The sequence below is a fragment of the Phycodurus eques genome, chromosome 20, assembly GCF_024500275.1.
Source record: "Phycodurus eques isolate BA_2022a chromosome 20, UOR_Pequ_1.1, whole genome shotgun sequence".
Taxonomy (NCBI): Eukaryota; Metazoa; Chordata; class Actinopteri; order Syngnathiformes; family Syngnathidae; genus Phycodurus; species Phycodurus eques.
In genome coordinates, this window is record NC_084544.1 from 7,770,117 (window position 1) to 7,791,600 (window position 21,484).

General features: G+C 38.6%; 2 protein-coding genes across 2 annotated transcripts; both read left to right on the forward strand.

The window, feature by feature from the left end:
• The first annotated feature begins 758 nt into the window (after positions 1 to 758).
• On the forward strand, positions 759 to 13,621 carry sh3bp5a (SH3-domain binding protein 5a (BTK-associated)). Its single transcript, XM_061665344.1, has 9 exons — positions 759 to 1,101; positions 1,955 to 2,017; positions 5,446 to 5,574; positions 9,011 to 9,175; positions 9,583 to 9,713; positions 9,948 to 9,990; positions 11,166 to 11,382; positions 11,997 to 12,281; positions 12,999 to 13,621. The coding sequence occupies exons 1-9, from the start codon at positions 1,018 to 1,020 to the stop codon at positions 13,160 to 13,162; spliced, it is 1,281 nt and encodes a 426-aa protein (XP_061521328.1). The 5' UTR covers positions 759 to 1,017; the 3' UTR covers positions 13,163 to 13,621.
• A 542-nt stretch (positions 13,622 to 14,163) lies between these two features.
• LOC133395567 (digestive cysteine proteinase 1-like) lies at positions 14,164 to 21,284 on the forward strand. Its single transcript, XM_061664590.1, has 11 exons — positions 14,164 to 14,360; positions 14,896 to 14,955; positions 15,027 to 15,119; positions 16,431 to 16,603; positions 17,531 to 17,792; positions 17,868 to 18,063; positions 18,310 to 18,503; positions 18,574 to 18,665; positions 19,281 to 19,442; positions 20,367 to 20,556; positions 21,024 to 21,284. The coding sequence occupies exons 1-11, from the start codon at positions 14,312 to 14,314 to the stop codon at positions 21,209 to 21,211; spliced, it is 1,659 nt and encodes a 552-aa protein (XP_061520574.1). The 5' UTR covers positions 14,164 to 14,311; the 3' UTR covers positions 21,212 to 21,284.
• Positions 21,285 to 21,484: the final 200 nt, after the last annotated feature.

Sequence of the window (21,484 nt, forward strand, 5' to 3'; positions counted from 1 at the left end):
GTTAAAAAAATACACTTCAAATCAACCACGTGGCGCCGTATTGTTGAGAAATACGCCCACTGGTCACTTCATTGTAGGTACACCTGCATTATCTCAATAAAGTGTGTTTGTATTTTTTTAAAATAAATGGTATGTGTATTTATTGCATTAATCCTTCAAATAAACCAATAATAGCAATAATTATTATAATTTGATTTGCAATTGAATTTGAAAATTAAAAGTTAGTTTAAAAAAAAAAAACGTCGCAAGCTACACCTACATCTTATATTTTCTAATTCAATATAAAACTAAATTAATCAATATATAACATTTACAAAATAAATAATTTGGTCAACCTTTAAAAACAGTAGGAACTCTACATCACTACACTACATCTTAGTATGCACTTTTTAAAATTTTTATTTTGTAATGTACATCTACAGATAACTTCAAATACACAAATCCACAAGAAATTATTCAAAACAAAATACTGTAGGTACACTGTACACTGCATCGTCTTTATTTTCCCCGCCTTGCAGTATTGATTATCGCCACTAGAGAACGTGCGACGCTAGGTTTCGAGTCCCTGTGATTGGCGTTGGGTCAAGTTCCACGTGAACCTTTTCTCAAGCCAGAAACACGAGTTGAGCGTGTGCTGAAAATAAATGCACGACAATTAAATCACGTTCAGTAACCTTTATTTTGAAAATGAAGACCGGAAGTTTGTGTGCATCACACGTCAGGTAACTGTACTAATTTCTCCCTGCTGTCTACTTCGGTCCCTGAGGTTGTGATCCGCGGCAGTGTGTCGGTTGTCTCCCCCGCGGCCAGACCGGCGTCCAGGGACACCCTACGGCCACTCGGAGACTTTGCAGCGTCCAAAGAGCCTGAAGCGCGCAATGTGGCCGCGTGTGTTTGGAGGGTGAGGACCGACGGGGGTTCATCACTGGCGGACACCCCCAATACCCACCAGCCCATACAACCGTGTGTCTAACCGGGGGTCTGGCTTTGTGTGAGCTGAGGACAGTCCCAGTGACAATGGACCCTTTACAAAATGGTACTGACTCCGAGGAAGACTGCCACGGTGCTGAGGAGGAAGAGGAGGTGGACCCAAGAATCCAGGTGAGATGACTCTTGGGTCCGATTATGGAAAATCCATTTTTAAATGGCTTGTACAGATAGTCGGGTCTCCAGACTGGAGTGCATTCTCACCCATCAAGTGTGAAAGTAAACAAGCAAGTTAAATATTTGTCTGTATTTTCCCGGACTGAGATGTAAAAGTGTGGCTAATTTCCATGACACCGCCTCCACGCCAAGTTTCTCCACCAATGACTTTGAGGTTAGGCTGGGAGAAGATCCTACAGAAAGCTGTGTGAGCATTCATTCGATATCCAGCTGCAGCTCCATGTACTCGTGCGCTCTTTGTCCTCACTAGTAAGACAATCCAGTGCACGTGTAGAAAGACTATGACACATCAGTAAGGTACAATCCAACTTGTATGCCAAAGTTGTCCTATTAGTCAACAAAGTTAACAAAGATCCAACGTGTACGTGTACCATAAACTTGACGTAATAACTGTTCAAAACTGACAGTGTCATTCGGCGTCACTGTGATGAAATGCTGCCTCTACGAATGAAACGAACTTCACATCTTAATGGGCCCAGGTCGCAAGACACTTGCTCCGCCCATGGTCGTCATGGTAACAAAAGCTGCCGAGAACGGTGTCATGTATAATGCATCCTTAATCCTTGGAGTATTTTGATGGAAGTATGTGACATACATGTTATTAGACACCAGGGAACTTTTATATTGTGAAGAAATCGCAAAATGTCTCCTTTAAAAGGTTGAGTTAGGTGTGACAATGTGTGTTTTCATGCCACACCCACTGCACTCTGCTAATTTAATCAACAGAAACCCCTTTTAACCCAAATCCAATATATATGTGTGTGTGTCCATGCATGTTTACTGCAAACAGGGAGAGTTGGAGACGTTAAACCAGTCCACAGATGACATCAACCGCTGGGAGAGTGAGCTGGAGGTAAAACAAAGCAAAAAAAACAGAAAGTTTCTCTTTCTCTGCTGTCACAGTGCAGTTTTTCATCCTACCCTAAACACGTTTAGAGCTCCTCCCTACAAGAAGGAGAGATAATTCTTCTCATTTGGTTTAATGGTTCAGAAAATTGCCTAGCAACGTGAACTGTACCTCGAAATAGTTCCTTGGTGAATGCGTTGCAAAGATGTGTGTGAAAAAAAATCTAGGGTTGCCTCTATTGGAAAAGATCTAAAGCAGTCATATCGAGCTAAAATGTAGTGTATGGATCAATGCTAAAAGAGCAATGCACTCTTTTTTTTATTTTATTCATAAAACGCACTGCATTATACAGTGGTGCCTGGAGATACGAGTGGGACCATAAGAATTTTATAACTCATTATTAACTCCTACTACTAGAGATGAAATGGTATGAAAATTTCACATCATCATCATGACGACAGAAGTTACCACGATTATCGCTCTTATCATGAAGTTCCTAAAAGTACCGTACACAACATAAATTTAAAAAAAAACAACAACATACACACACTGACAGCTTTGCAACATGTTTGATTTTGAATACAAAATGTAAAATCCACAACCCTATGTATTTTTTCCACATTGGAAATGGCAAACATCCAAATTGTGTTTTCATGCAAGCAGTTGTACTTGAAGTGACCAAGTGATACATTTAGTAGTGGTGGGACTATTGACAAAATCATCCAACAAACATGAACATAAAACACAAAATTTTTCCACGAGTCTACTTCATAGAAAGTCAGATGAGCGTAATTTATCAGAATAGATGACAATATTTTTTACAGTGATCCCTTTAAAAGGTCAGCTCAAGCGCTTTTATCTCGTTGCCGTTCCTGGTTGAGGCTCCAAGATATTCTCGTTGTGAGTTTGTCCGCAGATCCTTCTTTTGTTTATTGTTGTAATCAGCAGGCCGTCTGGAACGACTCCTGCTCTGCCTGCATCTGGGAGGGAGTCTGGGTCCTCCCAAATCTTCTTTAACAAAAGGAAAAGTCGCAATATTTGTCGCTTGTTTAAAAAATGAGATTTGGCGACAAACTCACTCTCCAAAAGCAGATCACATTCCACAATTTTTTGTTGTTTTTTTTTTTTTTTTTTTTTTTTTTTTTTTACTACTACTTTCATTACTGCTACTTTTTTAAATTTTAAAATGGGCCAATATGACTCACAACTTAATGGGAGGGTTAACACCACAAACCACCAATTAATAGTAAACATACAGTCAAAACTGAGCGTTTCCATCTTTGCAACGGTATAATAATATTTGACACAACTCTTGCATTGGATTTTAAAAGGATGACTGTATTAACTTTATTTGGGACACTTTAGGGAATCCCAAGTGCTGGCCTTGTTTTCCGCAAGCATCCCTGACCTTCCCTGTAAAAACAAACCAAAGACCCAAGATGGATGCCACACATTTTTAGTTTTCAGGGCCATTCTTGTTTTTAGCTGTGTGGTAGGGTGGAATTAGTCCCTGGCAAAATAGTCAGGAGACTGCGGTTTTCCTTCTACACTGTATTCTTATTGCAGCTCTACTCACTTCCAACATGTTATAAATTCAACATTGACAAACAAGTCAATGTTCATGCACAAGCTCTGACATAAATTTCTATGTGGTCACAAAGTAGAGTTTAGGCATTCATTTGTCAACAGTAGTTTGAGGTCTAACTGTTCAATGTTGCTACCCTTTGTGTAATTCTTAAGAGTTTTGCTTCTTTTACTGCACACGTTTTAACCAACATGAGTCCTTATCATTAGCATAAAACATCCATTAATTTACGTTTTCAACCCTTTTAATTCCAGTTTGTTTGCACAATGTGCAGGTTGGAAAACAAACCGAAAAAAAATACATTTGTATGTACAGTATTCTCAGTCCCGCCTTATTTTTTTATTGCTAAAAGTACATTCTGTCTTTTTTCCCGAGAGCAAGCCACCTCTTTAATTAATATGTAATTCTTTTCCATGGTCAGTAGAGGATATCTACATTTCTTCAACTCAAAATGGCGTTATTCATTTGCTCCATGGAGTGCAGTACACCATTAAACGCCTCTTTCAGAAACTAAGAATATTACATGAAATTGCTCCCTTGTCCAAAAATTGATGACGGATGCAAGCTGGGAGAAAATGTAAAAAAGAAAAAAAATGTTCAAGTGTTGCATCGCAAATGAAACTCATTTAAACCAAATTGTATGATTCAACCCAGTAATAAAAACAAGGAATGAAAAAAATGTGGTTTTCATGGGTTTTAATTGGCCATGAATGCAGTAGTTTGTGTAAAATGGGTTCACGATTGTTTACATGCTAGCTACATGCATGGCGTTGATGCTTTATGATCCTCTCCATTTCAAGTGCTTTGCCGCCTTCTTGTGGCATTTGTACACAATTACAAACCCAGTTACAGTGGGAGTCAATTATTTGCAGTTTTATGTGATAGCGGGTTTTTACTTTATATATTTAAAAAGCTGAAGTTGGAAATTACAAAATAAGGGAAAAATCCCTCCCCTTGGAAAGTTTCATTCCATTTGCTATCACACAGCTAAAATGGTTCAAAAAAGGAAGCAAGGCAGACCCAAATGGCAAGCATAAGGCAACGCAGGAAGTGGGGAAACACTATGATGTCATAGGGAAACACGCTTCCTGTGACGCCTATTCCGCCCTTTAGCTCCCTTGTAGGTCACTTTTATGAACAGGATGCAGGTGCCGCCGCCATTCATTTTCGCAACTGAACACATGTCAGCAGAAGGCCTGCCGCTGCATCACTGCATTGCATCTATTGGATTCCACCACACACATGTAAATGCATAGATGCTGTCTCGCTCTTAGCATTGCAGCCAAATCCTGCTGCGCACATGTTTTAAACGGCTTAGTGATGACTTGAATTAGGAGAGCTGCTTCGTCGGCTGAATTGCAAAGGAAGTGAAATGGTTAGGAACAGACACTTTTTGTGCGTTTTTCTTATTTTTTATTTCTAATGTATTAGATTTGGTTTCAGGGGTATTCATTTCAATTTCGTCTCAATTCAATCCAGTTTTCCCCTCTTTAAAATTCAAAATGATGGTTTAAAGTAACGACAACAACATGGTATATACTGTATACATTATGCCATTGGTAAAGCTTGTAAAGGGTGCAGTCCGCCTCCAGATCAAGTAGTCTTTCTTTCTGTCACATGCAGAATTTTATAATGCAGAGAAGCGATTCAATTGTGACTAAGCTTCTGCCTTTTTAAATTACATTGAACTCCCTCCAAGAGTTGCTTGGCTGCCTTAATAAAAATAAAAATAAAAACACAACCACACTGGCCTCATGACAGCGCTTAGAGGGATTTAGGAATCATTCTGTCTCATCTTCAGATACTTTGGGCCACTTCTACCTCAACTAATGCGTGTGTGTATTCGCAGGAATTCCGCCACCGGTTCCGCGCAGTGCTCGTGGAAGCCACCGTGAAGCTGGACGAGCAGGTGAAAAAGATTGGGCGGGCCGTGGATGACTCCAAGCCTTACTGGGAGGCCCGCAAAGTGGCTAGACAGGTACACGCGCGCACACGTACACGCACACACTGAATGAGGGTGAGTTGGAAAGTGCAAGGCTTACTGAGGATTAACAAGGAGACGCTTGAAAGGGTTTAGCTCATATCCACTTAAAAGGCGCGCGCACACGTGATATCTATTTTTAAACCACCTCTGTATGCTAAACTGCTGTCAACCACACACACGCACACACATATATATTGATAATTCCTAGAAGAAGTAAAGGTACAATGATAACGTGCGCAAGTGTTCCGTGTGCCAAGTGCTCCGGCTCTGACTCCGGTGAGTCGGGTCCCCTGTCGCCTGCCGCCGCTTTGTCCAATCGGCAGCGAGCTCATGAGTCACACGTCAAAAAGAGGCTGACATTTCTGTGTCCTTGCAGTGCTGTCAAAACATAAATAGATGGTGTATTTTGACACATGTGTGTTATTGCCATTTTGCCCCCAGTATTGCAAACTACCTGACAGTGTTTGCTGCATGCGCATTGCTGGAGGTTTTTGCATTGGGATGGGACCAATGTGCACATGAGGGGGATCAGAATGGGTGTGTGTGTCTGTCTCTGTTTGTGTGTGCGTGTTCCTGAAAGGGGCTTAACTACAGAGCAAAGCAGATGAAGGCCTCAGGGTTAAACTGGCACATTGTCCAGTCATAATTTATAGAGGGGAACTTTTAATATTTAAAACATGACCCACTTCCAGGAGGATCCAAATGCCTCCATGACCGTGTCCCACGTGCACGCTTGCACACTTTATTTTCCACCACCCAATCCTCCAGTGAGCCAGCTGCAGGCCCCTCCCGCACTTTCATGGAACCATGTTTTTCCACTTACATTCCAACAAATTTGGCAAGGGGGTGTGGCGATTTGAAAATCTGACTGAGCTTTCTTCTCTTTTCTCTTCTCCAACACTGCCTGCCTGTCTGTCTGTCTGTTGCATGTACCGTACCGTAAAAAACAAACAAACAAAAAGGACTGGCTAAGAATCAGAGGTAGTCAGAAGAGCTAAATATTGTGCTCAAGTAGGAGTACCGTTACTTTAGAATAATATTACTCAAAAATAAAAAGTAGTCCTCCAAATAATTACATAATTGAGCAAGCGTAAGAGTAAGCAGTGAAAAAAAAAAAAAACGATGTACTGAGTAACTGGTGAGTAACATCTGATTTATTGATGTTTTAAACAGTGCATGAAAGTCAAAAAGACAGAAATATAAAATAGGAATATACAAATTTAAATATTGTCCAACAACATCACTATTAAACTATATTTTGAACAGAATAACTAAGGCAAACTCAGTTACAATACATGGTCTTAATTAACTTTGTTTGTTTTCTTCCCCATATGAAACAGCATAATACGGTCACGAGGCAGAGTTGATTAATTATGTAATTATGTATAATTTGATTATATTGAACTTCAACAGGTGAACATCTATTTTATTACTCAAGCGCTATATACTGTAAGTTCTGCTAACTTACATCTTTATTTTCCATTTGTATTCCTGCACAGTAGTTGAGCTGCTGGTTTTAATCTACAGAGCATTTAGATGACATTTAAAATGTATCCAAAAAGTTACTTATATAAATGTATTGGAGTAGATGAGGTTAGTTACTAGCCATCTGTGCCTAGGATAATTTGACATACGCCACACAGAGCATGTAAAGTTTCTAATACAGAGTAACGATTCAATTGCCAGGACAATAGACCCTCGGATATTCACGATGATTTCAGTCTGCGTGTTTAAAATAATTTGGAGATGGCATATAAAAATTATGTCGCCATCGAATCCATGAATCCTGCCCAGCAACAAGTGACATGACTGTTATTAAAAAAAAAAAAAATCCAAGCATTTATGTTTGCTTCTGCTAGATTGTGCTAGACATTTAATCATGAATACAAATAGGGTTTTTTTGGTCTGTGAGATTTATTATTATTATCGCAATAATGTGAGTTTTTGGCAAGGCTGACTTGGGAGCTGCCACGTGTTTAATTAACTGTTTGTGTCACAGTGTGACGTAACCCAGCATGGGAAAGAAAGTGTCCCGTTTTTCATTTTACAATGATGTCTTGTGAGCAGTTAGCACGTTTTTTTTTTATCTCCACCATGACAAAACTTGATTATGTTGTCCTCACACCATTAATTATCTTGCCTGTAGGACGCATGGGAATTGGGTCACACGGAGCCATGTAATCTGTTTGTTTGTAATGCCGACCAAATTACACGCAAACCGCTATCTCCGCACTCCTTCCCTCCGTCGTATCACTTTGGATATCATGACACTGACAAGACAGGTGGTGTCACCTTTCAACCTGCTGACATCATTACTGGGGGGACTTTATCTTCCGCGGGCATGACCCCGACTGGTAGTCGTGAGACGAGATGCTGAGGATTGGCGTGGGGGGCCATGGGAAACAAATGTTACACAGCTTTAAAAACCTCCCACTGATTTTGTTGCAAGCAGTCATGGAAGCTAATTTTATTTTTTATTTTTTTCAAAAACATTCAGGTATAAAATGTTACGTAAAATGCTTTGATATTATTTTCCAATATTCTCAAAATATTGTATGTAATTCTTTAAAACGTGTTAATTTGATTCACAAAATAATAGGAGGATTATTAGGATTTGTTTTTGACTATGCGCTGAAGTAAATTCTCCAAAACCACATATCGGCTTTATTTTTAATGACAATAAATGAAAAATAAAGTAGAAATGCATGGCTGTAACAGGCACTTCTTATACATTTTAGCATAAAAACACAACTAAAAGTGTAATTTCTCTACCTAGTTAACTCCAATTTCATTAACCTTCAATCATTGAGAAAATTAGTCATAAATATATCAAAACATATTCATATTTTATAACTATTTTTGCCCTAAATAAAACTGTGGCCTTTGTTTTAAGCATATCTAATCTGACTGACCATTTTAAATCTATGATATTTCCATTGTTGTTGCAGCTTGTTGTCGTGTCAGCCATATACAGCAGTGATGCGGCCCAATACGCAACATTAAAACATGAATGCAGCATTCTAATGGCATTGTTTTTGCAGACACTTTCAACCAATAATGCATTCAAAAACTCAATTTCACCCTTTTTCTACTTATTTAAATACCCTTAAAGGTGAGGCAGTCCCTGTATGATGGGGCAAAATATTAGAAAACAGCTCCCAGTGTAGAATTTTGGATAAAGCTCTTGTATTGGACCTGATTAGATGATGCAGATATGAATGCAGGTGGTGGGCTCTATGGCATGGTGAGAATAACAGTCCTATTGACAGTGAGCGTGAGCTGGAGGAGCCCACTGACAAAATGTCTTCAGTGACAAAAGTGCCATTTGTGCCTTTCTGTGTGCGTGTGCAAATTCCCTTCAGAAACCCAATTTGTATTAAACGCATAGGAGCTAATGTAATGCTACTTCATTCCAAACCTCCTTCTTTAGGCCCAGGTTGAAGCCCAGAAAGCCACCCAGGAGTTCCAGCGGGCGGTAGAGATCCTGCGGGCCGCCAAGGAGACCATCGCCCTGGCCGAGGAGAGGCTGCTCGAGGAGGACAGCCGCCAGTTCGACTCGGCCTGGCAGGAAATGCTCAACCACGCCACGCAGAGGGTGGGCGCGCAAAAGTGATCTTAACGTTCCAAAATCTAATGTTGCGTTTTGGTTGAAATATTGATACACTCTTTGCATTTGTCCATGAACTGCTTGTTCTCGTCAGGGTCACAGGTGAGCTGGAGCTTGTCCTATCTAAACATTGCCGATAAAGACGGGGTTTACCCTGCCTCTCATCCTGACCACCCCGTTATGTTGTGGGTCAAATTGACCTGTTTTATCCATCCATCCGTGTCGAATTCATACAATTTCTTTCTTGGCAAATATTATACACTAATTCCCACTATGTTTAATATATCATAAACATGTTATTTCACCTTAATTTACAGCAGGTCACCGCCGATAAAACAGATGGACAGATGTGAATATGGTTTGCATCTATGTGACGTCTGTCCGTGTTTGTGCAGGTGATGGAGGCCGAGCAGGCCCGAATGCGCAGCGAGGCCGAGCACAAGAAGACGGCGGCCAACTACACGTCCTGCATCGGCCACATGAAGCAACTGGAAAAGAAGCTCAAACGCTCCATCAACAAATCAAAGTCGGTTCCCCTTTTTTTCCTTTTAAAAGCCTCTTCTGTAGCCTTCTTGTGTGAACTTTGTGAGGAATAGCAAAGCGGGGCTCTGTTGATGAAGTCCAGATGTTTTTCTTCTTGCTTCTTGTTGGGGTGTAACTCCCTTTTGTAATAGCCCAAGAATGCCAGTGGTCAGAGTGGAGTTTAGATTTTTTTCCCCCTCCCCCTCTTACTCTTTGCCCTTTTTGTCTCCCCCTGCAGGCCGTATTTTGAGTTAAAAGCAAAGTACTATCTCCAGCTTGAGGTACGTGCGCTGCAACACACAGTCTGTTCAATTTTCAACTTCTGTATTATGCAAATTGTGTTTACACTCACCTTACTGTTTAATTTCTAATTGGCTAGATCAGGGGTGGGCAAAGTATGTACTTGAATCAGGTGCACTGACCATTTACATCATCAAGTGTCCAGACTTCAGACATTTTTTACGGAAATTGGTAAATTAAAATGTGTTCATAATTATATATGTTATTCGCCTATCTCATTAAATAATTCATTAATTGATGTATTTTATACTTTCAAAACAATTAGTAAAATAAACAATTTGACATATACATTAAACAAAGCTATTTTATTTAAATAAATGTTGAATTAAATAAATTCTATATAATAAAGTAAGCATATAACAATAGGATTATTCTCACTGAAAAGTTTGGAAGGAAATGACTCGACAATAATTAAATGTGCTGTGAAATTTGGGTTAAATATTCACTTTTCTTCAAAACAGCCATGCATTGATTAACTTTGCTGATAACACCATGTTGTTTGTGACACCCAGCTGAAGTTTACTGTTAATGTGACACATAAAACAAAAGAGAATTAAATTTTGTATAGTTAAACACCAAAATCACCATTTTGTCGAACGAAAGTCCGCTAGCTTAATGCTAACTTATAATGGCAAACACCATGGACAGGCTAACGGAAGCATTAGCATAGATGATACGATAATTCTAAACTTTCAAACAACTGCTACTTTATTACAGTGGAGCAGCAACACATAGAAAAAGGAACATACAACTATATTCGCAGGCATATGTTCTCTCTGCTCTGTGGGAACAATGACAGTCTCTTCTTACTTGTTCTAATTTTGCTGCATCCTTTCCAGTAGACCTCAGTGCTTGCCAGAAACTCTCAATTCGGACTTGCCTGTGACTGTAAAAGCCAATAAAAAATGATTGCTTAAAAATATGTGATTGGCAGGGCTGCGTAAGACAAATTGCGATATAGAGATAGAACAAGGCTCGAATTAAGCGGTATCAAATCGCAGTTTGCGAGTTAAAATTCTGTACACACTGTAGCGAGTATTTCTGTGACACACAAAAAGTAATTAAGTTCCACAAGATTTGCGGTATCGTAGGGGAACACTGGACAAGCAGTTAAAAAGTCAATTTTTCCATTAAATGTCCCGCAAATTCATTTTAGCAACTGAAGCGGCAGGTGGACGAGCGCCAGGCCAAGCTGGTGGTGGCGAAGGCCGAGTACCGTGCCGCCCTTCGCCGCCTGGAAAGCATCTCCGAAGAGATCCACGCGCAGCGCCGCTCTGTCGGAACTCGAGGGCGGGGCGTGGGGGCTGAACTCGACAGCGGCGGTGACGGAGAGGACGTCACAGGTTTCGCCATGGATTGCGACGGTCTGTCAAGTGAGTGTCGTTATCTTAATCAAGTTTGCTTTATGCTGGATTTGTGTACACCTCTCTCACTTTGTTTGAGCCATGTTAGCTATGTTCATGCATATGTGTTGAAAATGAAATTGTAACGCCAAAGTAGACGAGTAGATTAATAGCTGCATCAGGAGAGAAGCAGCTAATATACTCAAAGTGTGACTTTTGACTGTGCATGAGGTGCATTCATGAACTCCAAAGTATGCACATTTGTGAAAGTTTTATTTTTCAATTAAAATTATTTTACATTTAAATTTTGGATACATTTTCTACAAGATTACTCAAGTTTTGGTTAAAAAAGGTGGTATTGAGAATATATATATATATATATATATATATATATATATATTTATATACCTTTTTTTTAATATATATATATATATATATATATATATACTGTATATGTTAGTTAAAAACACATTATGCAGTATAAGATGCAAAAAAAATACAGACTGTCTGTACATGGCCAAAAATGGCCACAAACAAGCTAAAAGGGTCATTAAAGCTGAAAGGGTAATTAAGTCCTCATTGTTAATTAAAAACGGTTGACATCATGTCTATGTTCCTCACGTGCATGTTTCATGTGCATGCAGTGGTGTCGGTGTCTATTGACGACGATTTGGAAGAAGACGCTCAATCCGCCTCATCCACTCCAACGACCCTCGACATGCCCTCACCGCCATCACCGACCTCCTTGCGCCACACGCCCCCCTCTCCATCCTCCTCTTTCTCCTCCTGCCCCGGTGCACTGGAGGTAGCCAGCCCGTGCAGCTCTCCTGGCTCAGACTCGGTGTGCGGTTCTGGGCATGGCTCGCCTCTGCTGGGCCCTCGGAGCCAGTGCAGTGGAGCCTCCTCACCGGACTGTGACCAGGAAAGAGGTCTGTGTGTCCGTGTGTGTGTGTGTTTTTGTGTGTGTTTGTGTGTATGCATGTGTTTGTGTGTCCATCACATTACTGTGTACACTTGTGGGTTACTTCTAATCACTTATGTTCAAAGACCCTCTTGTTTTCTGACACAAAATGACCTTTCACAAACAAATGATGATGCTAGGAAACATTACCTTTACCAATGAATTTCTTAAAGTTCAACCTCCATTTTTACATCGTTTTCAAATACCAGGATGATGGCTAGTCTTCAAAGGATTCTGCCATACAATTTTTGGGACAATTCACACAGTCATGTAAAAAAAAAAAAAAAAAAAAAAAAAAAAAGTTTTAAAATAAGCCATTTTAAAAAATACTTTCAAATGAGTCTTTATTTCCCCTTACCATTAAAATTAGCTAAATACGACCCCAGTGAGGATAAGCGGGGAAGAAAATGGATGGATGATCAAATATAATCTAAAAATTTTTAAATTAGACAATTTCTAAATTAAATATGATTGTATTTATTTATTTATTTTTTACAATTTATTTGCATTCAATTTTCAATAATATTTTAAAGTGGGCCCATTATTTAGTTAACAATTATACTGTGCCAATGTTGCTTTTAAAAACATTGCTTGTTAGCCTCTACCTGTGTCGACTCATCATCATCATTCAGTCATTTACAAATAAGCAACCTCACGTTTGTTACGCTCTCCTTTTGGCCTGCAGGTGACCGAGCAGAAGGTGCCGAGGCCACGTTAGAAGGCGGCCTGATCAGGCTGAACTTGACCATTGCACAAACGCAACAAGACGACGACGACGCGGAGGATGAAAAAGTGACAGAATGCACAAGCAATGAACTCCCCTCTACGTCCAACATTCTCCTACTCTAACCGTGACGACTGCAACCTCCGTGAAATTGCCATAAACATCAGTGAAGCAATGTGAATCCATGGTGATGTACAGTGAACAAACAAGCACACAAAAGTTGCTCATCAAAGGACTTCATCTCCCATAATCCTCCTCACTTCAAGAGTTGTTACTCTTCTTGTGTGCCATCCAGTGTCTTTGTGTTGTACTGCAATCTGATCGCGTCAAAGACTGCAAAATATGATGTAAATAGACCCAAAATAAGGAGTTTACAGACTAAACCAAACAAAGGTGAGAGTGAATGTTTTTTTTTTAATTATGCGTGGATTTTTTAATGCGCAAATAGCCTCGATTCGATTGAATTGAATTGAAATAGCACCCTGTAGTGTAGATTGTCCTATATTTATACTCCTATATTCTTGTATTTGAACATTTGGTGTTGTTCATGTTTAACAAAAAAATAAGCAATAAATGTGTACTTTACATGACATCGTTTTCAATCTATAGGTGACTTCAATGTTGTATTTTATATTAGACATATGCATACATTTTTGATTAAGGAATGGTTCTTCTGTCTGAAAACACATTTGATTATTTTTTCTATGATAATTACAATTTTTTAAAATTAGTTTTGTATTTATTTAATTATTGAAATAAACATTCAAATATAACTATTATGAAAAAGGAAAAATGCTAATTATTTAGATTTTAATTTAAATGTTGATCTCAACTGTTTTATTTTAATAGAGTTAAAAAAATAATTTATTGTTAGAATTTAAATACATTTAATTGTTAATATGTCATTATTTTAATATTTTTTGTTTTAAATTATATTCATTTATTTTAATATTTAAATAAAGTTATCTTTATTTATTTTTTTTAATTTGTTTTTATTTAATTTTTATTTTTACTTAGGTAAGTTAGGAAGTGGTGATCACATGACTAAAAATCACATGATGCCTTTTTAACAAAAGTCTGCCCTCTGTCCATCTGATTGGGCAACAACGCTTCCGGACTCTGTTGCGATTGGAGAGAAATAATATTTGGCCTTATATGACAGTTTTTGTTTACGTTTTGTAGTGAGTCACACAGTTTGTAGAGCCATGGGTTTTGTTTTAATGTAGTTTCCCTGTTTTTATTCGAAACATTTAATTCAGTGCGAAAGGTAGAACATGACGCGGTCGTGGTTCGTCGCCGCTGTTTTGCTGTGGATTGTCTGCGGTAAGGTTAACGTTTTGTTTGGAAATAGCTTGGCTATAAAAGAAGCTAACATGTTCTTTTTATTGCATTATTAGACGATAGTCAACGTTATGATGAATTGGTTTGGACTTAAATGCCGTTTTATTAACAGGAGCGCGTATTGGTGCATGTTGTGCTAGCGAAAAACAACAACAAAACCATAACCGTCTTAGAAATCTGTCAATTTAAAGTTTGCTTGCTCAACAGAAAATGATGAATATATCAATATGTTTTGACCCCCAAAGTGCATGTATGATATGATCATGTTATACGTCAATCATAGGCCAACAACAACCGACACAAAGTCATTTGAATAGTGAAGTGGGTGATTGTTGGTTAATTCTCTACAGAAGTCGTCTATTCCTTCTATTCTGCTCTGGAATGAATGACAACAAGATTAATGTAATCTTATTAGAGTATGATAGAAAGCATTGGCACAGTTATTACACATCTTACTTTCTCTTTCAAATATGAAATCATCTTAAAAAAAAAAAAATCAGTTTTCCTTTGTTTGCAGGTTTTGAAGCCAAAGCGGTGCCTTCGTGTCCAGATTTTGGGACTACTTATCATGTGAAAGGTGAGCAAAACGATGAGTTTAAATGTTTGTTTTTGGTGTCCCCACTTTATGTCATGAGTGTTTCTTTGCAGGAGTGATTTCTTTGCCCTACGCTGAGATCAGGGAACCCTTTGAGGCCTGGTTTGACCTGAAGGCAAAGTCCAGCCGTATAGACTACTACCATGGTGAGAAGCCCTTCTACATTCTCACTTTTTTCTCCATGCTCGGCGGCTTGTGAAACTGAGAAGCCGCTGTATCATATCCAAACGACTCGAGCGGAACAGAAACACTCATCTGCTCATGGTTTTGCACGCTCATGTGATTTTCTTCCTTTTACATGAGTGTGAGCAAGTGAAATATGAACAACTTTGTGTATATAGTTTCTCTTTTTTTTTTTTCCTTCTTATCATCTTTACTCGAGCAAAGTATTGGAATCTCACTAGTCAGCAGAGATAGGTTATTACACTGATGCAGTACACCAGAAATCTTCTTTCCATGAAAAGGAAAAATAATTTAAGTTGCTCTAATAATATTTCCTTTAATTTGGTGTCTTTCTCCAGTTCTGTGTACAGTTAAGGCCAAAATGTTTAATACCCTGGCCTGACCACATATTGCGTAAAGCAATTCTTCTGGGGAGGTGAACTGAATATTGAATCATAGCTGTAAGTGTTGAAGAGTCTATATTTATTTATTTTTTTGAATTGATTATTTTTGTTACATCATTTTAGATTTAAATCATGTTTTTCAATTATTAGACAGACTTATTTTCAGTTTTTTATTTATAGATATAGAAGATAGAAAATGGATGGATGGATGGATGGATATTACATATCAGTAATAATTCCAAAAAAAAGTCTAATTAGGTCATTTTTATTATGGTGACCATTTATTTAGACATTTTTGATGAATCAAATTTAAAGTTATTTTACTTTTTGTATATTTATAATTTATTTCAAGATATATAATTCATCTAAAATATGTTTTCATTTTTATTTATTGTGCTGTACAATATAGCGTTAATTATTTAGATATTTCATAATCTTTTAATGTTTTTACTTTATTTCTATTTTGTTCTATTATGCCTCATGTATTTATTTAAATTATTTTAAAATTACATCATATTTATTTATTATACTATAAGTCTGTCCAATGTTTTAAAGTAACCATCTGATACACAATTTAACAATATAAATAAATCAAATTTTGCACTTAATACTTAAGGCCACTTGGACTGTTAATTAGAATGCTCTAGTAGATTTACTGGTAAACTAGAAGTTACCTGGATCCTCAGGATTGATGCAAAGTGTTCAAATTGTCAGAAATATTTTATAAATGTAAAAAAGAATAACTTTTTCTATATTTGTAATAATGTCTCTTTAGCTTCTTAAAATTTATTTATTTTTTTACACACAAAAATACCCACTCTAGTTCAACATTTAATCCAACTGAAGAGCTGGTGTAAAAATTCTACTTTTCTGCCTTATCTGTTCCAACAGGACAAGTGTCAACATATCAGTTGGGGGCCGAGCAGCCGTGGGGGGCTTCCTACAAGATCACCCCCGAGACCACCGAGGACCAGCTGAACGTGATGAAGTGCTTCCAGGTCAACGGAACCAAGGATGAACCCGTCGCGACGCAAGCCGCCCTCCCCGACGTGCAGGGCTTCCAGGTCATTATCGCTGGTTTCTAATCAGTGTGCAGTTAACTCCCACTATATTGTGATTCATCGTTAGTGCCGCCGCTATATTGTGGATTTAACAATCCCTGCTAATTTTTAATTAATTAGCTCATCTATGGTGTTTCACATTCGTTAGACAAAAGTATGTGGTTTGGTTGGAACATTTTTGTGTTTAAATATACTGTGAACCACCGCTATTCGTCGGGGATAGGGCCCAAGCCTTGCCGCGAAAAGCAAGAATCCACCAATAATCGATGTCGTCCCCCCCCAAAAGCGGTTTTAATTATGTAGAGATGCCACCAGAAGGCAACAAAGTAAACCGAGAAGATTGTAAAGCATCAACGCCATGCTTATAGCATGTACACAATCATGTACACATGTTACATAAGCTGCATTCAGTAGTTCAATTGTTCAACACAAACAAACCACCTTCACAGGAGGCTCATCAATAGACACGGAGTTAAAATGACATTATCTACTTATTTACTTACTTATGTATATCCACACGCCTCTGCTTTTCTATTTTGTCTCTTCTTTGTCCCTGGATATGTGTTAAATTTCTATTTAATTTTCGTTAATCTTTTTTTAAATTTTATTGTAATTTGTATGTACAATCTGTGTTTCATAAATACATGGAAAAAAGAAAAGAGATTCATTTGACGTAATTTTAAGGAAAATGAAATACTATATTGGGATATAAAATGATCAATATCGGGATACAAAATGTTGTCCTTATCACAGGGCACCAGTGGGAGGAGTGAAACGTTTTTTTTTATTTTTTTTTTTTTTATAAATACATATATAGTCTCGCTTTTTTATCTCAGATTTTCACCTATTGCAGGTCGGTCTGGAACGCAATAAACAGGTGTTCACTGTGAACACATTGGATCATCATTGATGGCTTAATTTCCGCAACAGTTCCTAAGGATGGAGTACTACGGAGGCTCCCTGTGCGAAGTGTGGCAGAATGTGACCACCGTGGGCTACAAGAAGAACACCTACACGTTGTGGGTGACCCGCTCGGAGAAGCGCGCCGACGGCCGGACGGATCCGGCCACACCGCTGCACTACGAGATGATGGGCTACAACACGCTGCTGGGCTCCCACTTTGACAAATACTTGGTGGACTACAAGGAGTTCTCCCCCCAAGTGGACCCCGTAGCGTTTTCCCTTCCTGAAGGTTTGTCACCAAAAAAAACAAACAATAAACAAACAGAGGTAATATAAATGAAAAAAACAAAGCATTGTCGTACAGGTATGAGCTGCGGACGATTCCCCGGTCCAGGAGTGGAGCATCACATCCTGGCAAATCCCATGAAAGATCTCATCCACACTTCATCTTCGGGCCACTCGCGGCGCATCTTCGACCATTTCAAGGAGACGTTTCAGCGTAACTACAGCGACCAGAGGGAGCACGAGGAGCGAGAGCACGCATTTCTCCACAATCTCAGGTGAGCGGTGCATGGAATGGAAGAGGCGTGCCTTTAAAAAAAGATTTTTTCAAAACATGGTAAGATGTAGCTCAGTTTATGGCAATATTTTTTTAATTGTATTTGATATTTTTGTATTGTATGTCTCATGCGTGTCTAATATTATGGTCTAATAGTTTATACATATATTTGATCTATTTTTGTCTATTTTTCCTAATGTGTTTTTATTCTTCTATCCATCCATTTTTATTATTATGCTCCCGATAGATATGTCCACTCCAAGAACAGAGCGGGGTTATCCTTCACGCTGGCCCTCAACTCCCTGTCGGATCGCACCATGTCGGAGATGGCCGCCATGAGGGGACGCAAGCGCGGAAAAAACACCAACCGAGGCCGCGCCTTCCCTTCCCAAATGTACAAAGGAGTCGAAGTCCCCGAGTCGCTTGACTGGCGCCTTTACGGTATATCCACATCACCTGAAAGGCTTTTTGCTCTTTTCTCTACTCCAACTTTTTACTCTTTCATTTACAGGCGCTGTAACACCAGTGAAGGACCAGGCCATCTGCGGCTCCTGCTGGAGCTTTGCCACCACTGGAGCGTTAGAGGGGGCTCTCTTTTTGAAGGTGACAATAACAACTTGTTCCAGGGCTCACAATTTGAATGTGGAATATGGATTTTTACAGGAATTATTCATTATTATTATTATTATTTATACATATGATAACAGAACGGCACGGTGAATGACTGTTTAGCACATTTGCCTCACAGTTCTGAGGACCGGGGTTCAAATCCCGGCCCCGCCTGTGTGGAGTTTGCATGTTCTCCCCGTGCCTGCGTGGGTTTTCTCCGGGAAATCCGGTTTCCTCCCACGCCCCAAAAACATGCATGGTAGGTTAATTGAAGACTCTAAATTGCCCGTAGGTGTGAATGTGAGTGCGAATGGTTGTTTGTTTCTATGTGCCCTGCGATTGGCTGGCGACCGGTTCAGGGTGTACCCCGCCTCTCGCCCGAAGATAGCTGGGATAGGCTCCAGCATGCCCGCGACCCTAATGAGGATGAGCGGAACGGAAGATGAAGGAATTAATGAATAAATGAGATGGTTCAAACCACATGTGAAATAAATGTTTTGTTTGTTTTATTTGCATTGGTCATTAAAATTTTGTAAATTCATTATAATATTATATTTTATGTAAATTGTATTGTCTTTTGCTGATGATTTTTTCTTCCACCCCCCTCAGACGGGTTCCCTGCAGGTGCTCTCCCAGCAGATGCTGGTGGACTGCACGTGGGGCTTCGGCAACAACGGCTGCGACGGCGGTGAAGAGTGGCGAGCGTACGAGTGGATCATGAAACACGGAGGCATCGCCACCACCGAGACGTACGGAGCTTATATGGGAATGGTGAGATTCATCTGATACATACAGTAAACAGATAAAGTCAATAGAAAGCTAGATATGCTGTTAACTACACATTGAGAATGATGCTCCTATCTTAATATTTAATAATAATGAGAGAATAAGAATAATTGACTTTCTAGTCTTGTGAAGAAGATTCGTATTCGGCATTAGATGTGTTTTTTATGTGGAGAAGATTAGCTTAATTATGTGTTACTCATTCAAAAACACTAGATATTAATACGTAATTTTTGCAAATAGAATATTGTAGCATTTATTGATAAATTATGTTGAGTAAAATTATTGTATTCTAAATCACAATGTATTTTATGATTTTTATTAATGACATACATTTAATTGTATTCATTTAAGTACTCTTCAGGCTGTATTATATTTACTCAGTGTAAATGTAGACTATAAATATGAAAAATATTTCTAAATATATTCCAAATATTAATATAATTAAGTCAACTAAAGAATTTTTAAAAACTAAGCATATTTATTATGATACTATATGTCAAATAAAAAGCATGTTTTGAGTTGTTTTTTTATTGTTTTTATTTTTTCATTAAAAAAACAATTTTACAATGTAATATAATACACATACCATTTTGCTAAACATACTTTTTGAATCAGTTCTACTATACTTGATTTATAAAAAATAAATATTACTATTCGGTGTTTGGAGATCACTAACACACATTAGAATCAAGCTTTTTTCCACATCATGTATTAAAAAATTTACCTCGTAAAAGTAACTTTGTATGTCATAGTATAGACTGTAGTATAGTCTTGTATGGTATAATTCTTTCTTTTATTATTGTTTTTGTGGAGCGTCCTTGGGAAACCTCGAAAGACGCTTATAAATGAAACGTGTTATTTTTATTACTTTGCACCGCATGATGAATGAAAGCTCCTATGGGCACACAGAACGGATTTTGCCACGCCAACGCATCGCAGCTGACGGCACACGTCCACAGCTACACTAACGTGACGTCGGGCGACGCCGAGGCACTGAGATTGGCGCTGTTCAAGAACGGTCCCGTGGCTGTCAGCATCGACGCCGGCCACAGATCCTTCGTCTTCTACAGCCACGGCGTCTACTACGAGCCCGCTTGTGGTACGTTCACAAACTGTGCACACAGGCATACATGTCACATTCATTTTTTTGCTTGTAATAATTTATTCAGACTCAATCAAAATATTTTTTCTGTTTCTGTCATGGTTCATTCATACAACAGTATGTGGAAGGTCTCAAACCAAAAATGATATTTTAATATATATATTTAAAATATTATTATTATTATTGTGATACAAACCTGAACAAAATGTGTAAATCATGATACATTGTTGGCATAGATAGATGAACAAAGGTACATTATTTGTAGTAAATAATCATTTTTGGTCCGATTAATTATCTAGTGTTTTACAAAGATATTGTAGGAGGATACTCCACACATGCTGCTGCACGATTAACCGGATAATTGTGGTCAAATACAATTCATGTATTATTTTAATTACAGACAATGCAAAATAAATCAACGCATTAGCAACACAAGTTTTACATCCAGTTTCCATATTCCTCAGGTAACACCACCGACTCGTTGGACCACGCCGTGCTCGCCGTGGGATACGGCACCCTAAATGGAGAGCCATACTGGTTAGTCAAGAACTCGTGGTCCACCTACTGGGGCAACGACGGCTACATCCTCATGTCCACCAAAGATAACAACTGCGGCGTCACCACCGATGCCACCTACGTCACACTGGCCTAGACACGCCCTGGGCCATTTCTGTCGCAAGCATAAGAAAAAAAAAAAAAATCCAATATATGTGCTTATGGTGAAAGGAATCAATGGAGTTTCCAGTGATGGTCATTTGACTTTAAACCACAATGTGATGCTGGAATGTACATTTTTTTGTTGTTGTACTTTTAAATGCCACTATTTGAGTGCCTGTGAATGAGTGGGTGTCAAGATTAATGAGCTGCTGAATTAAACAAAACAAATTTAAAAAGTGTCATTTTAAATTATTTTGTTGGTTTTGAC